Consider the following 17,239-nt stretch of genomic DNA (forward strand, 5'->3'; position numbering starts at 1 on the left):
TATACTAAAATAATATTCCGGATTTAAATTCTAGTTCCTTCTTTAAAAATTTCTTTCCTAATAATTAGTCTGATATCCTTTAGCTACAGAATTCTTTTCTTTTTTTTTCCCCCCTTTTCCTTCTCTCGTTATTCAAAAGCTCCGGGAAAATCGATACTCAAGGACCGCAGAGAACAGCGCACTCTCCGCTAGCTTCTCCACCTCTAAACGGAATGTATTCGACGAGTAGCGCACACTGAACGAATGCCTGCAGTCACCGCAGAACAAACAGAAAGCAGAATTGACTTACAGCGAAGCTGGTCGTAAGGGTAAAAGTGGGAGATTTTGCAGCAGCTGGTAGCACGATTTAGAACCTTCGCTTTAGACGCCTTCAACACGTGGCCGGAAAGAAGGTTTGTGTCTGTGCGTGTGCTTAGCAATACGATTTGATTTGATAACTTGAAGGAAAAACATTTAACGAATCGATACCGCATCTTAAGCCTTGCGACGTTTATTGTAACTGTAATCTCTTCATGCAAGAAAACTGTGAATCTCCTTCCTCTGCCTGCCATGCTCCTTTCGCCATCCGACATTCATTTCATCAAAGACACCACCAATGGTATCTTAGTTCCAGACCAGAGGACGATCATCGACTTAAGTAACAAGTTTCAAGAAAGTAGGGAGAAAATCCCTAAGATACAGGTGGTTGAGAAGGACGGATCGTGGTTTGCTCTTAATAATAGCTATTTGCACATCATACGAGAGCTGGAAAAACAAGGCAAGTGTCCACAGATTAGGGTAGAAGTGGTTCCGTTAAGCAGAGTTCCTGAAAGCGTTCAGAAAGGAATGGTTGTCGGAAGAGAAGACAAAACAGTTGTTGAGGGACAGACTGGTGCCACTTCAGTGTCGTCAACGATACTACGTGGGGCAGATCAAGGTAGGAAATTATGTGCAGTTTATTTGCTAGTGCAAATATATTACTATATAAAAAGGTTATATATAAAAGCATAATAGTTTTATTCATAATATTAAAACTATATTTTAATCGCCTTGAAATAATAAAATCATAAATTTATTAACCTAGTAAACAAGAAACTGCTTTATCAACATTTTAAAGATTGATTTTCCTTAATAAGTGAAACTACTATTTTCACCTATATCTTTACAAAATTATATTTTCAAGTATATCTTTACAAAATTATTTAATATATAAATATAATATATAATAAATAAAATAATTCTAAAGAGAACTTTATGGATTAATGAATAAAAATTTATTAATTTTTGTGATGTACCAAAAATTCAGAAGATATCTTTTATTCTTAAAAGAACTGGGCGATGGACTGAGTCCTTGACTCTTTATCCCGTCATCTGAATGAAGAAAATCTGTGTGGATAGGGTGTTATTGAGCTAAAAGCTCTAGTCATGGCTGGGTAACGGCAATAGCCGAGCCTCAGTTAAAACTTCATTGGCATTTGTTATCCTGGAAGTCCTAAAAAGGACTTTAGGTTGTGAAGAGTCTTCAATTGGAAGCCTCAACTCAGCCTATCGCATCTTCCATATCTTTTATTACATTATATTTAATTATAATTAATATTACATTATATTTAATTTTTATGGTGTATGAAAGAATATCTTTATAAAATGTAGAAAAAAATCAGAATTTTTCTATAATTTTAAATATCATGAAAACTATCTGTTACACAATAAATTTATATACGTAAATAGAGATTTTGAGGAAAATAGCTAGAACAAGCGCACAAACTTGAGAAAATGAAATATATCACAAGATTAAGATAGCTTGATAAGGAAATCTCGTATTTACATTGAATAGCGGAACATTAGGTAACCGATTGCCACACTTTTCAGGATATGACGTGCATCTTTGAAGTAACATTCTTTGTCATTATAATGAATATTTCGAGCAACTAGAAAAATGTATAACTTTCAGATAAGTATCAAATTTAATAGGGCATAAAATTATTGATACAAAATTATTGCAATAGATATTACTCTTTCTGTTAATAAATATTAAAAGAAACAGTAATATATATAAAAAGAAAATAATTAAAGTTTCAATTCTTCAGCGTTGAAAAATCTCTGAAAATAGGCTTAAAACATTCACGTTTCAGTTTGTTGTCTGTACTCAGCTGAAATAGTTTTTGAACGTTGAATTATAGTAGTATCACGCTATTTAATTAAATAAAAACATGGAATGACAGTTTGTTTTTGTGTGTGTGAGGAGGAAGTGTAGGCTTGTCTGGTTTTGTGCAAATCGTCTGAGATCGACCCACTAACGGTCGATTCCAAACAATAGCAGATTTTTATAACTGAATCATCTATTGTGTTTATAGTTGTGCTTATATCTCTGATGACATAGCTGAATTCTGTTTTCAGAGTGCTGAAAGTTAAAATACCATAAGGAGGAAAAAAACATGAATGTATCATTCTAAATGTCGTGATGTAGCATATTCTAACATGGCACATCAGACAACAGTATGACGCACAATCGAATTGTATTTATAGTAACTTTTATCCCCTTACTGGTTAATACATCCGCGTTTCTTTTTCGTGTGAACTTAAAACCACTAGGGATGAGGAAATTGCTTCGAATGGAATTTTATGCATTATGTATTTAACAATAAAGACAGATGCTCGATTACTGTTGTATGAACACAAAACAGTCATTGCGTTTGGAATCACAGTTTTTTTTTTTTTTTTTTTTTTTTTTGTGCTTATGAATAGCAGTAACGCGATGAAGATAACAATGATATACTCTCAACTGTCTGGAATTATTCTCGCCAGAAAATTCATCTATTGATCTGTTAATTGGATCTTTATTTCATCCTCATAGGGACAACTAAATAAGATCACAAAGGAAGTCCTAAAACAAATTTATCTTAAGCAAAAACATTTTCCAAGTATATTTTAAAAATTTTAGTCTAATTTTTTTTTCTTCTTTAGAATACTTATCAATATTCGACATTTCCTTCAATTTATTTTATTTTTATGTTTATTATTGTACGTCTTGAAATGCCGTAGCATAAAGCTGGAACACGTTTCGAAAGTTCTCATTGTCTACTTGCAATGGACATTTTCTTGTAACATAAAATATAAGAGAAAAACTGCTGACATCGAAAATGTCTTTTACCATAAACACATAGAAGAAAAAGTTCCTTACTTATATTTCTGCAGCCTGAGGCTAGAGTCGGCCACATAACAAATAATTCTTATCTTCGAATAACGGAGATGCTTCAAGGAACAGTCAATTTTTTTTTTTCTGTTACACTGACGTATGAAAAAACTCTCTCAGTTAGTTAAATTTCAAAACTTCTGTCGCTATCGACGTTGGAATTTAGCAAATAAAGAAAGCATTGAAAAAAAAAAAACATTTTATCTATTAAAACTATAAATAGAGTAGTTCTTTTGAGATTATAATAGCGTAAGAGCCAGCTGGATACATATTTTAGCTTATTGTGTAAAAAAATGGTTATAGTGTGCAATTAAATCAAACTCTTTTAACCGAGTTTTTCAAATTACTGATATTCCAACAAATGAATTGCACACTGCTGATTTTACCTTTCTGACAGTATACCAACAGATAAAGCAATTGATTCTATGAGTTAATGTTGTTTATTTATTTCATCATAAAATATTATAGCAAACGATACTGGCGACTACAGCGCCAAATATGATCGTCGCCTCCTAGTGCATAATTTTAAATAAATATATCAATTTCCGTTTATTATAAATATATAACAGGTACAATAATATATTATAATACAGTTAAAACAGTAACTGCGTAATTATGCCATAATCTTAAGAATATAAAGCAATTTATTATCTTAAACTATGTAATTGTATTATTACTTTTTATGGGTTTTAAAAATTTGCGTAATCTTTACTTATACGAGATAGCTACTCAAATTTGTATAGTGGTTAGTAGCTATGCAAACTCCACCACTCCTCCTTCTCTTCCTTATGAGACCGGCTTCTTAACTTCAATTGAAAATTCATGATAAAGGTTCTTCGTGTCATCGACAGAATTTGAGCCCGGGTCTTTCAGAGGGCGTCTAAACCGAGTAAACTTCGACGGCTCATAACATATAATTAGTTATAATAAATTTTATTTATATAATGAATGATTCCACAATAACAAATAAGAACGTGATCCTGGATACTCATAAAATTATGCGTTTTATAATCCCAACTCCGTTTTTTAAATAAATATCTTTTAATAAATTATATCTTGAAAATTTTCAAGCCACTTCACGAAATTCATTTCCCACCTAAACACGTAACCTGAAATCGATCCCTAAGGGCAGGGGAGAGATTCCAGCCTGCTGCATGTTGTTAGAGTAAACTATCCACTCCGCCAACCAGGCAGGTATATTTATATTATTATCACAATAGTTCGTTATAAGGGCATTTTGGTATACGTACCGAAGACATACTTTTCATTTGAATCATTTCACCATTAAAATCCCAGTTGAAACGAATAGTAAACTTGAATAGAAATTCAAAACATTAAATAGAAAATGGTGAATACAGAATAGTGAAAATAGAAAATAGTGGAAGTCACTGTCAGGCTCGTTGGATAATAGTTACTGTCAAATGTTATATGGACAGTAACAGTGGACTGAAACAACCATCACCTGTTGGATAAAAAAGTCAACGGATGGACTCGATTGCAACAATGTTTAGACATTTCCTTTGGAGTACACACGACCAGCAATATATCCGGGGACACGTTCCGTATCAACAGAACATGCCCCACACTGTGACACCACCTCCCAAACATTGAGTTGTGCTTCCAAGACGAGCTCCGTTCGTTGGTTCATGGACTCCTGTAAACTCTCTACCTACTGTCGATGACTCGTCGGAACTTTTTTCCAATCTTCCAGTGTCCAGTCACGGTGTTCCTGACACCAGTGTAGACGAAATTTCCAGTTATTCACAGAACTCAGTAGTTTCCATATAGCCATGTGACTGCCAATCCTCTTCAATTCCCAGGGCATGGTTCGGTGAGATATGAGTCTGGAACAGCCTTCATTAAATTCTTCGGTCAATTACTGCACAAGGAATCTCTGTTTGTCCGCAGAAGCCTTCTCAGACCTCGGAAATCTCGTTTCTGACAGACTGTCTTAGGAACCACAGTTACACCTCTTAGACAAGCAAAGTGGGTTATTTTTCCATTAAATAAACACCCGGGATATCTTACCCTGATGTTTAATTAATGGATCTTTTGAGAAACAGTCAGGCTCTGCTGATTTCGAAATCGTGGCTGCAGCCAGGCGGGCACCCACAATAAGCCCTTTATCGAACTCCGAAAGATCCTTTGTTTTTTTTCCCATTTGATCAACAATATTGACGATTACTGACCTTGCAGCATTTTTGACACGTGGTGACGCACGTGACCAAGTATTTTGCATATAAGCTGTATAAGTGGCTTTTACGTATATCTGTATAAAGGTTTGCAATTCAGTTGCCGGTATGTGTTGTTTTGGCCCGATTTTGTTTTTATGGGTAGAATGTACCTAATTTCATGATTAGCGTAAAACTTCTCAGAAAAAGGAGAAAGATTTCCTCACCGTAATCTAAAATGACCAATTCGCTAAGCTTTAAAAGCTAATTACATTAAACTTTAGATTTAATGGACAAACTTTTCGGTCCGTATGTCACGTGTGAAAATTAATTTTCACATGTGACAAGTTGACTGTTAATTTTAAAATACTTTTAACCAAGATTTGCTTATAATTAAATTAACAGGGTTTTTTTTTTTTGGTTATTAATTTTTAACAAATTTTGGCGAATAGGCCATCATATGTTGGAAAAACACTGTAGTAATTTAGCCAACATAAATGAATCACCGCTCATAAAACATGTTCGACGAATGATTAGGACGTAATCACACCAATCACACTGTAATTGGTTCTTTTGTCGCGTGGCGTAACTTTCTGCAGCAATTTTATTATACACATTTTCATAATTTTAGGGAGTTAATTATAAAAAAAACAGTAGAATTCAAAAGTTCAAAAAAAAAAAAAAAGCTCGATAGTGTTTTCAAAGCCGGATTATCTAAACCAAGCGCCTCGACATCAAACATTAACTTCACTTTAACTTATCTAAAAGTGTGTGTAAAACATTTATTTTTTTGTTATTACAGATTATTGATAAAATCGAGGCTTTACTGTATTAACATTTTGTTATGAAATTTATGATAGTGTAGTAACAAAACCTCACTCAAAAATTTCATAATTGTAGAAACTTTCGTCATTGAATACCACATACATACAATGATGACAGCATGTACAATGATAACAGTATGGTGTTCACTTGAATACCATACTCCCTTCAGTCCTTATAAGGAATGGCTTAAAGGGAAGAAGCAAGAATGCTTTTCATCTTCCCTGTTATCTGTAGAGGACAGTGTAGGGACAAGGTGTTATTGAGCTATTAAAGCTCTGATCATGGCAAGAGGGTAGCCGAGCCTCCGTTAGAACTTAATTGGCTACAGCATTGCCATATGTATGTAAAGGTAAAGTCGTCTCTAAACGGACAATCCCTAGGCCACTCAGTCGTGGGCGAAAGACCGTCCATCTCAGCGTTGACTCCACTCAGTGATGGCCTTCCACCTACCACCACCGAGCAGAACCGCTCATATTCCGAAGAAAAGCATTCACCGACAAAGCCCCTCACCGGAGAACACTTTCCCCGGAGACTCAAATTGCTCCCTTAAGGCATAAACCTTAAGAGAGCGAACTCAAACTCTCGAATCTCTGCGCCCCAGGGGATAATAGCAACAGCCGAGCCTCAGTTAAAACTTCATTGGCTAAAGCATTGCCATCCATTACCCTCCCAGGGTTTCATCAATCATTACTCTCCAAGGGTCGATTTTGGCCCTACTCCCTTATAGTCCTTATATAAGGACTGGCTTAAAGGAGCGAAGCAAGAATGCTTTTCATCTTCCCCGTTATTATCTGTAGAGGACAGTGTAGGGATAAGGTGTTATTGAGCTATTAAATTCAAGCTCTGATCATGGCAGGAGGGTAACAGCAATAGCCGAGCCTCAGTTAGAACTTCATTGGCTATAGCATTGCCATCCATTACCCTTCAAAGGTATTGGATTGAATGAATCAATCACCACATCTCACGGTCGATTGATCCACCCATACTGCCTTATATATATATATAGTCCTTATAAGGACTGGCTTAAAGGGGCAAAGCAAGAATGCTTTTCATCTTCCCCGTTATCTGTAGAGGACAGTGTAGGGATAAGGTGTTATTGAGCAATTAAAGCTCTGATCGTGGCAGGAGGGTAACAGCAATAGCCGAGCCTCAGTTAGAACTTCATTAGCTACAGCATTGCCATCCATTACCCACCAAGGGTATTAATCACCGTATCTCACGGTCGATTAACTCTCCCCATACTGCCTTTGGATTTCCAATCTTCCCTTAGTTCATTTATTTACAAAAATTATAATGGTGTGTTATTAAAATACAACTAAACTGAATAACAATTCCTTAAAAATATATATTTAATTAAATTTCAATGTGTGCATTAAATTTAAATAGATATTATTTGCTTTCTGTAAATAATATCTTTCTAATAAAGATTGAAAATCAATTTGAAATAACATTTTATAAATCGGTTCCTAAAATAGAATCACAAATAGAGAACACAGAAGAAATTTTAAGGTTTAATTTTATTTTGAACATCAATTTAATTACGGAGCACTAGTAGAAACATTGAACGGTCGCTTCTATGTTGATGACATATTTGAAATTTTGGGTGAACTTTTAAATAAATTAAATAAATTTTAAATAAACTTTTCGTACAATTTAAATCTGTTTACGTTGTACATACTTAATATACGAAGAAATATTTTTTAACGATCAATCTGTGATAAGTCTATGGATATTATATTTATTTCAAAATATTCTATAAAGTATTCTCCAGGCGTAAATGCAATGGAATATGCATTTATTTTTTTTTCCATATGTGCAAACGAATCATAATCGTCAGTTGTAAAGAACATGTCAGTTCTTAGCATTCACGATCGTATATTAATATTTCATTACTTTTTTTAAGTATTTCATTGTTTTTTTCGCATTCGTGTTTGGACAGCATACAGACAGAACTTGTTGATTTAACAATAAGTAAATTACATCGTATTATAAAAAAGGATATAAAATTGTAAATAACTTCAAAGTTACCAGTAAACCAACTATATAAATGTTAAGAATGTGAGAATATATTGATATTAAAAAAAAAAAAAAAAAAAAAGAATTATGAAAGCCTACATGGAATCTTCAACTATTATTATATAAATGAAATAAATTTGATTTTTTTTAAGAATTCAAATTTCTCTTTCGATTATAAGAAATTTTATCTAAAAATTTTATACGCAATATTTTCTTTTCTTTCTTGATTATTATGTGGGGAAAAGAGTGTGAAATAGTGTGTAACTTTGTTTTGAAAGCAAGGAGATCAAAAGTAAATACGGGGGAGGGAGGAAAACTTGCAATATCATTCATGGATGACTCCCTAAAGTATGAGGCCCATTCTTTTTTTTTTTCGTTTAATTGCGATGTCATTCTCCACAAAATCAAAGCTAATAAATAGATCCGTTTTTTCATGGTTGGTTCCACAGGCATATTTATTTTTGTTTTCGATAAGCACATTTTAAATGAAACAGATATAACTTCACTTCTCCCAAAAATAATGTATGTTTATTCTACAGAGGTCCATAGACTAAAAACAGTAAGTATGTTCAAGATTTTCTGCTTGGTCCAAATATTCTCGCAGGTCTTAACAGCACCAACTTGTCCTTTAGTCGTAAGGATTTAGGATCGAATACGTCAGAAAGCAAGAAACAGTTTATATGGGCTCGTCAACAGATAGTGAGTTATCTAATCTTGTATGCACATGAAGAGGTTTTTATTCTCGGGAATCTTTTACGTTCTTCCGCTGTAAAACAGGCAAATCGGCTAGTTACACATATAAAGACATCCTGCAATACATGGTTCTTGGTCGAGTGTTGTTATCGTGATTCCTACCATGTTGAGATATCATCCTTGTTACTATTAATCAGGGATAGGTATCCTACCCTAAAGAATGAGCTTCTTACGCGTTCAGCTCTTACCTACATCTATTATCTATAAAAGTAACTTTCCCCGTTCATTTTATGACACTTACGGTTCAAAGAAGCATTTTTATTTCCCGGTTTCATTTCTTGGCATCTTTAATATATATATATGTGTGTGTGTGTGTGTATATATGTGTGTGTGTGTGTGTGTGTGTATATATGTGTATATATATATATATATATATAGAGAGAGAGAGAGAGAGAGAGTCACTGTAACTTTGCTTAACCCATTCTGTGCTAAACAATAGTAGTAAAAATGCCTATCTTCTGCTTGAATTGCAGCACTTTTCTTTCACTTATCAGCCTCGTTTCTTTTATTTTGCCAGACGTATAAAGACTAGAACATACATCATAGCAAATTTAAAAGTTAGATCTGTTCTAATTGGATATAAAGGCTTTTACGACTTTATTTTGCTTGTGATTTTTTTTGTAAAACGTTCTTTAGGCTAATTAGTTTTGTTATATGTATATACAGGGTGTCCCAAAATTCACGCAAGAAGTAATTTTGATAGAAAACACAGGTTTTTAATTAAAGTAATTTCTTATTGATTCATAAAGTATACAGTATAGGGTTATGCATGGAATAGCATATCGGGTAAATGGCCTCCACGGCTTTGCTGGCACATACGCACTCTTTTGTCGAAATTTTCCATGACCGTTTTGCATAAATGTGACTGAATTTCGTTGACAGCGCTCAATTTCCTCCTTCAAGGCGTGGGTAGTCTTGTGCTTATTGGCATAAACCTTAGGCTTCAAAGAACTTCAAAGAAAAAAAGTCCAACGGCGTTAAGTCACCGTCCACTGTCTTGTTGAAACCACATGTCGTCCACATCCATATCTTGCAATTTAGGCACAAAAAACTGGATTATCATGTCGGATAGCGAGCACCATTAACTGTTATTGCCTTACCAGCCGCATTTTCGAAGAAGAATGGACCGATGATGCCTCTAGCCCAAAATCCGCACCAAGCAGTGACACGTTGTGGATGCATTTGTTTCTCAACAATCACTCGTGGATTTTCTGAACCCCAAATGCGACAATTTTGTCCATTAACGAAGTCATCAAGATGAAAATGAACCTCATCGCTGAAGATGATTTTGTTCGAAAAATAAGCATCCACTCGTTGTTCCATAATCCATTCAACGAACTCTCTTCGCTGTGTGTGGTCATTTTTAATAACCCTGAACTGCAGCTGTCACGCTGTCTTTTTTTTCTCGTTGGCAACACTTTACCGCACAATATAGTTTGAATGACTATAACACCGAGAATAAAAAAGAAGTAGGTTTAATTGCTAACCACTAGTTCCATTGAAAAATCAACTTCTTCAGGTGTCAAATACAAAGAATTATATTAAAATGACAGACACATTATAAAATAACAATAACAGATCTAATATAAAAACTGTAGTACAGTTTAAAAAAGAATCCAACAACTGTCTTCCTTTTTTATACTTAAAACTTAACAAGATGCTCTGAAGATATCAAAATCTCAATTTCCAGAAAGCCCACACAACAGAGACCTTCATGCTTCTTCCCACCACTACCCTCCGCAGAAATTTGATATTATTTCCACCTTGGCACATCAAGCCAGATCTTTTTTTAACAGACGAAACGGAGATTGGAAATGAACTTAATTTACTAAGAAGGACCTTTCTCAACAATGGCTTCACTCTCAAGAACATTGAAAAATTTATCTCTCACCGTCGTCGACATTCTATTGAAGATTCTTCTTCCCCGAAAGCATATATCTCTTTACCAAACCTCAGTTCCCTCTCTCCCAAACTGGCAAAAATTCTTAAGAAGTTCAACAACAAAACATGCTTCACTACGTTTCCTAAACTTCGCTCCATTACTTAGTAGACCTAAAGTAAAACATCTCTCTCTTCAGTATCCAGGAGTTTACAAGTTCATTTGTGAGCGTGGTAAACCATACTACGGTCAGACCGCTAAATCTGACGTTTACCGTATGGAAGAACACAAAAGAGACATATCCTACAATGGAACCCGAGTCAGGCTCTCTCAAGCCACGTTGTATTCTCTATAAACTCCGACGAAGGCCGTCTCAAACGTCCAATATACATACTTGTTTTGATGAACTCGAGAGAAGGATACTCGAATCTAAAGAAATATCCTTTGATTCACCCCATATGAATAACAGCCTCAACTACAATTTATCTGATGCGCACATTTCTGCTGTCCAGTACTGGCGCACTCGCGATAGCTCACGCACATAGTTAACTTCAAGTGGAACTTCAGCACGTATTTATTTTTAAAACTGTACTACAGTTTTTATATTAGATCTGTTGTTGTTATTTTATAATGTTTCTGTCATTTTAATATAATTCTTTGTATTTGACACCTGAAGAAGTTGATTTTTCAATGAAACTAGTAATGTTTAACAATTAAACCTTATTCTTTTATATATATATATATATATATATATATATATATATATATATATATATATATATATATATATATATATATATATATATATATATAATTACGTAATTTTATATATATATATATATATATATATATATAATTACGTAATATAAAAATGTATTAAAAAATTACACTTACTGATAATATAAAAAAGTATTAAAAAAATTACACTTACTGATATACGTATCAGGCGAATTAAGTGAAGTTAAAGATGCCAATAAATTATGTTCTTGGTTTCTTTAATGTAATTTATAATATAACCAAGGTTTGCAGAACACTTGTGCATATACTTGACACTACAGCTGAGAACATGTACTTGATACTACAGCTGAGAATATCCTTATCCTTATAAGGACTGGCTTAAAGGGGCGAAGCAAGAATGCTTTTCATCTTCCCCGTTATCTGTAGAGGACAGTGTAGGGATAAGGTGTTATTGAGCTATTAAGGCTCTGATCATGGCAGGAGGGTAACAGCAATAGCCGAGCCTCAGTTAGAACTTCATTAGCTACAGCATTGCCATCCATTACCCTCCATGGGTATTGGATTCCTACCTACCCACAGCTGAGAATATGTTTATGGAATGAAATTATTTAGGGTTCATATGCATATAAATAAAAGGTGTGAAGACGATCTTTCTGCTGTTCTACTTTTATATTTAAATAAATCACTTTATTTTCAAACTCTTGCAGATTATTATATTTTAAGGATACTATTTTATCCTACTTGTTCTAGATGTAATTCAAACAGGAATTTGGTTTTAGCTTATATTTATTTAAACGTTGGCATTTATATAATATTTTAATTCAACTTTCATTCAAGGAAATTTTCATAAGGACATTTCATGTTTGCACTCATCAATCTCTTTTGTTAACAAACAATTGTTACAGTGTTATCCAATGGAAAATCATTAAAAGAAATGTCGACTTTCTTATTTGAATTCGGTTGGAAAAGAATGAAAAACTGACTGATGTACAGATTTTCAAACTAATTATTAAAGTTACAAATGGCACACATTTATTCACATAAAAGAATCATAACTGAAACAGAAATATGAAGTTCATGTGAGTCTGGACTTCTTTGTTTAGCCTAACATTTTAACTTACTTAAACTACTATAAAACTACCATTACTTTATGTTGTTTTCTCTGTGATAGACTTTGAAAGTTCATTATTTTTGAAGTATATTTCGCCTACTTGTTTTCCAAAAACAGTGATTTGTGGATATCAGACTAACTGGCGCCCTCTATAAGCTGTACAATTGACTGAACTGATTGAATCAGTCTAAATGTGACTTTAAGGCAAATCATATTGGACTCTAGCTAAATTTAGCATAAGTAGGTGGTCTAGTATATTAATGTACTGTTTGTTCGTTATTTTTCCCTACCAATTTGTTATCAATGTTTGAACAAGTTTGAAGTCGTATAGGATAACAAAAGACGGTTAAAAAAAAATTAGCAAAATGATATATAAGCTTATGGAAATCGTCGGTTTAGAATATCTCTAATAATTATATATAAGAATAGATTTGATATACAAATATTAAACTATCAAAGTATTATTAAATGTTTAATAATAATTTTATTAATTTTTAATTAATAAATTAAATTTTATCAAAATAACTTATTTAGTTTTCTTATTCTTAAAACTGAAATAACACAACCATTAGTGCTTTTCAAATTATATATACAAATTCTATATAAGTAATTAATTTAATAATGTCTCGCATTTTATTACTCATGATAGTTTTTGGCTCCTTTGGTTGTACATGTACGGAAGTGTAAATACTGATATTGCGATATTTTTATTACTAGATTTGTTTGTAAACTTATGTTCCATCATTCGTTCTGTAACTTCAAGTTGAAGAAGACAAAATAAGCTACAATATAGCTCCATTTGCTACCTCGAATAATTAGTTCTTTTAAATAATGTATAACTAAGGGAAAGAAGATTCAGATTTTGAATTTTTTTTTTTTTAAGATTCACTAAATATCTGTTCACATAAGATGAGTCAGCAGAATAACACAGTTGTTGAAGTCTAGCGAACTCGACGATCGATGGCTACTTATCAGATAAACTACATGATCTTTTTCACCAGTGCAGTAGGAAGATAGCCAGAAAAAGTAGAAAAGCTGTCTAGACGAATTTCAGGCATATGGTATTCTTTTTAGACGAAGAGAACTCCAAAACAGTTTAGGGTCTTCGAGGCAGTCAGTGAAACATAAAATGGACGCATTTTAAAGTCAGTAAGCAATGAAAAGTGAGATGGTGAATGCAGCAGCAGTTTTATAGGCTCAATGAAAGGGGAAAAAATTATTTTTAAAGAGGGTCGAGTGACCTTGAAAATGTTTCAAGGTTGCGCAAAGGAAAGTTAAAAGTAGCTGTAATGCTTTTTTATAATAATATGTTTCGTAACTAAATTTAAGGTTGTTCTTGAATTATGTTCTCTCAATATAATTTTGTTTTGCCAAAATTAATATTGAGAGAATAATACAAATTTTGATGAAGATCCTAAATAAAATTTCATTGAATTTCATCCATAAAAACAAAAATTGAGATGACATAAATTTTCGCAAGTGCCAGAATGCCGCGAATTAGTTCTCATTAACATTCACGATTTCAGATTTAGCAGAGTATTCCAGAGTTCTAGTGAGAGAGAAAATTTCATGAAAAAGTAATTTAAAAATAAAAAACTTTAATTTCTTTCTAATAATAATAATTATTATTATTATAATCAATAAATGCTGAATTTTAAAAAATATCAGCAGGCTCATTTGCTATTGAAAATAACATTATTAATAAATATATAAATAATTCATTGGGATTAGCAAATGCTTTTCATTTTTCCCGTTATATATCTGTAGAAGACAGTGTAGGGATAAGGTGCTATTGAGCTATTAAAGCTCTGATCATGGCAAGAGGGTAACAGCAATAGCCGAGCCTTAGTTAGAACTTCATTGGCTACAGCATTGCCATATCTAAATCTAAAGCCGTCCCTAAAAATTCGGACGATCCCTTGGCCACTCAATCGTGTGCGAAAGACCGTCCATCTCAGCAGTGGCTCCACTCAGTGATGGCCTTCCACCTACCACCACCGAGCAGAACCGCTCAAATTCCGAAGAAAAGCATTCACCGACAAAGTCCTCACCGTCCGTACCGGAGAACACCTTCCCCGGAGACTCAAATTGCTCCCTTAAGGCAAAAACCTTAAGAGAGCATAGGCATACTCATATTAGCAATGTCAGAGTCTCAGTTAAACTTCATTGGCTACAGCTGTAGTATATAGCATTATAGCATTAGCAAAAATCTTATTAATCACCGCATCTCACGGTCGATCTTCCCAAACCATAACACTTACAATAGTACTGTTTTACTTATGTATAGTTTAAAACTTTTTTGAGAAAGGTGTTAGAATAACAAAATCATTTGCGAATTTGTTATCAGTTTTATAAGTTAAAATATTTAAATTTTTTTATTATTTTTATAATTTCAAAAGCTTTTCTATTTCATTTCTTTCAAATATTGAGTATTTTAAAAATAAACTAGTTCTACATATAATCATGATATTAGCATAATTTATGCATATAACATTGGTAACATATTTACTTAGTTTTAGTTTAAGGTTTTACTTTTTTATGTGCATCTTACAGTGCACCTCTTTAATATTTACAAATATACTTACTTAATGATTAAATGAAGAATAAAATATATATTAATATTTATGTTATCTATAATTGAATTTCTTAAATTTAAAAATGTTTTATCCAAATAATTATTCACTTAGATTGCCTAAATATAACTAACACACCATTTAATTTTATTAATTCAATTAAATCAAATTAAATAAAATAGAAGAATTTTAAATGAGGGTGGAACAATCGACCGTGAGATGCGGTGATTGATTCATTCAATCCAATACCCTTGGAGGGTAATGGATGGCAATGCTGTAGCCAATGAAGTTCTAAATGAGGCTCGGTTATTGCTGTTACCCTCCTGCCATGAGCAGAACTTTAATAGCTCAATAACACCTTATACCTACACTGTCCTCTACTGATAACGGGGAATATGAAAAGCATTCTTGCTTCGCCCCTTTAAGCCAGTCCTTATAAGGAATTTTAAATAAACTAAAGAAAATCTTCAAATAGATTTTCTTTATTTATTTTAAAGAAAATCTTCAAATAGGTTTTCTTATATATATATATTCAGGTTTTCTCCAAACAGATTTTCTTCATTCAGATGACGGGATATAACACCTTATCCACACTGATTTTCTTCGTTCACATGACGGGATAAAGAGTCAAGGAGTCAGTCCATCGTTCTTTTATAAGATTAATTGAAAATTGAAAACATATCTCCACACAGATTTTCTTCATTCAGATGACGGGATAAAGAGCAAGGAGTCAATCCATCTTCCAGTTCTTTTAAGAACTTTAAGATTAATTGAAAATTGAAAACATAATCATGGGGATTTGTGTTGTAGTTTTTTATTGAAATTGAAAACATATAATCATGGGGATTTGTTTTGTAATTTTTTTATATAATCATGGGGATTTGTGTTGTAATTTTTTTATATAATCATGGGGATTTGTGTTGTAATTTTTTTATATAATCATGGGGATTTGTGTTGTAGTTTTTTTATATAATCATGGGGATTTGTGTTGTAGTTTTTAATGGCTTCGTATTACTGTTTTTTTTTTGTTTTTAAGAAAAAAACGCTTCAAATAATCATGGAGATTTGTGTTGTAGTTTTTTAATGCCTTCGTATTACTCTTTTAAAAAAAAACGCTTCAAAAGCGTATTCGAGATGTATAAAATAGAAAATGTACTGAAAGAAATGAAGATTTGTGTTGAAAATAATTTATAGACTACTTTACTTTATTTTAGTACATTTTTTTTTATTTCACTGATACCTCTTTTTTTTTTTGGTGTGGGAAGCTATCACAATGGAGAAATTACTTTCATAGCTTTAAAGCCAACGCTCAATAGAGATTAGCGAAAATTTAAAACCTGATAATGCCGAAATATCCCTACAAATAACTTTGCATTTTTGGTAAACAAATGGTGTTACAAAATCTTTAGTTTCATATTCGAAATAATATGGGATGATTTAAAATATGCATTGAATTCACAATTAAATTATTCATAAAATTGAGAATAATTAATAAATTGTTTAAGCAAACTTCCTTTTTTACTACTAGGACACTAAGCACTTTATACATGGGTATTTTAAGTACCCATATATAATGGTGAGTAACGTTCTTGGTCTGAAAGAGTCGTTGAAGCATGAACTCCACAAGGTGCTCAAAACATTTCACAGATATTCTTCCTTGCAGAATGTCCTGCTCCATTGCTTGTTACGAATAGTGCATTCCAACCTACTCACAAAGGCTTGCCCGGATTACGATCTGATGAGTGAACAGACTAACGAAGTATGTTTCCAGAACATGATCAGTGTCTTGTGACATTCCAATTATCATGCAAGAAGTAATTGTTAACAGGTGGATAAACTCTGCCAGCAATGAACGGATGCATCTAAATCGGCCACAATGTTCAGGGAAACTTGGGCGCGCGCGCGCGCGCGTGTGTGTGTGTGTGTGTGTACACACACATACACACACAAAACGGAGCCTGCGTAGCTCAGTTGGTATAGACGAGCCCTTTGATTAGAAAG

General features: G+C 33.1%; 1 protein-coding gene across 1 annotated transcript in view; it reads left to right on the forward strand.

Moving 5' to 3' along the window:
- The first annotated feature begins 240 nt into the window (after positions 1-240).
- Positions 241-17,239, forward strand: part of LOC150104957 (uncharacterized) — a 50,749-nt gene continuing 33,750 nt past the window's right edge. Inside the window, exon 1 of the mRNA XM_090395436.1 lies at positions 241-916. Coding sequence (XP_090251562.1) covers positions 550-916 — 367 coding nt within the window. The 5' untranslated portion in view covers positions 241-549. The remainder of the gene's footprint in view (positions 917-17,239) is intronic.

The sequence above is a fragment of the Typopeltis vanoorti genome, chromosome 7, assembly GCF_054136105.1.
Source record: "Typopeltis vanoorti isolate ZY-2024b chromosome 7, IOZ_Tvanoo_1.0, whole genome shotgun sequence".
In the NCBI taxonomy this organism is placed as follows: domain Eukaryota; kingdom Metazoa; phylum Arthropoda; class Arachnida; order Uropygi; family Thelyphonidae; genus Typopeltis; species Typopeltis vanoorti.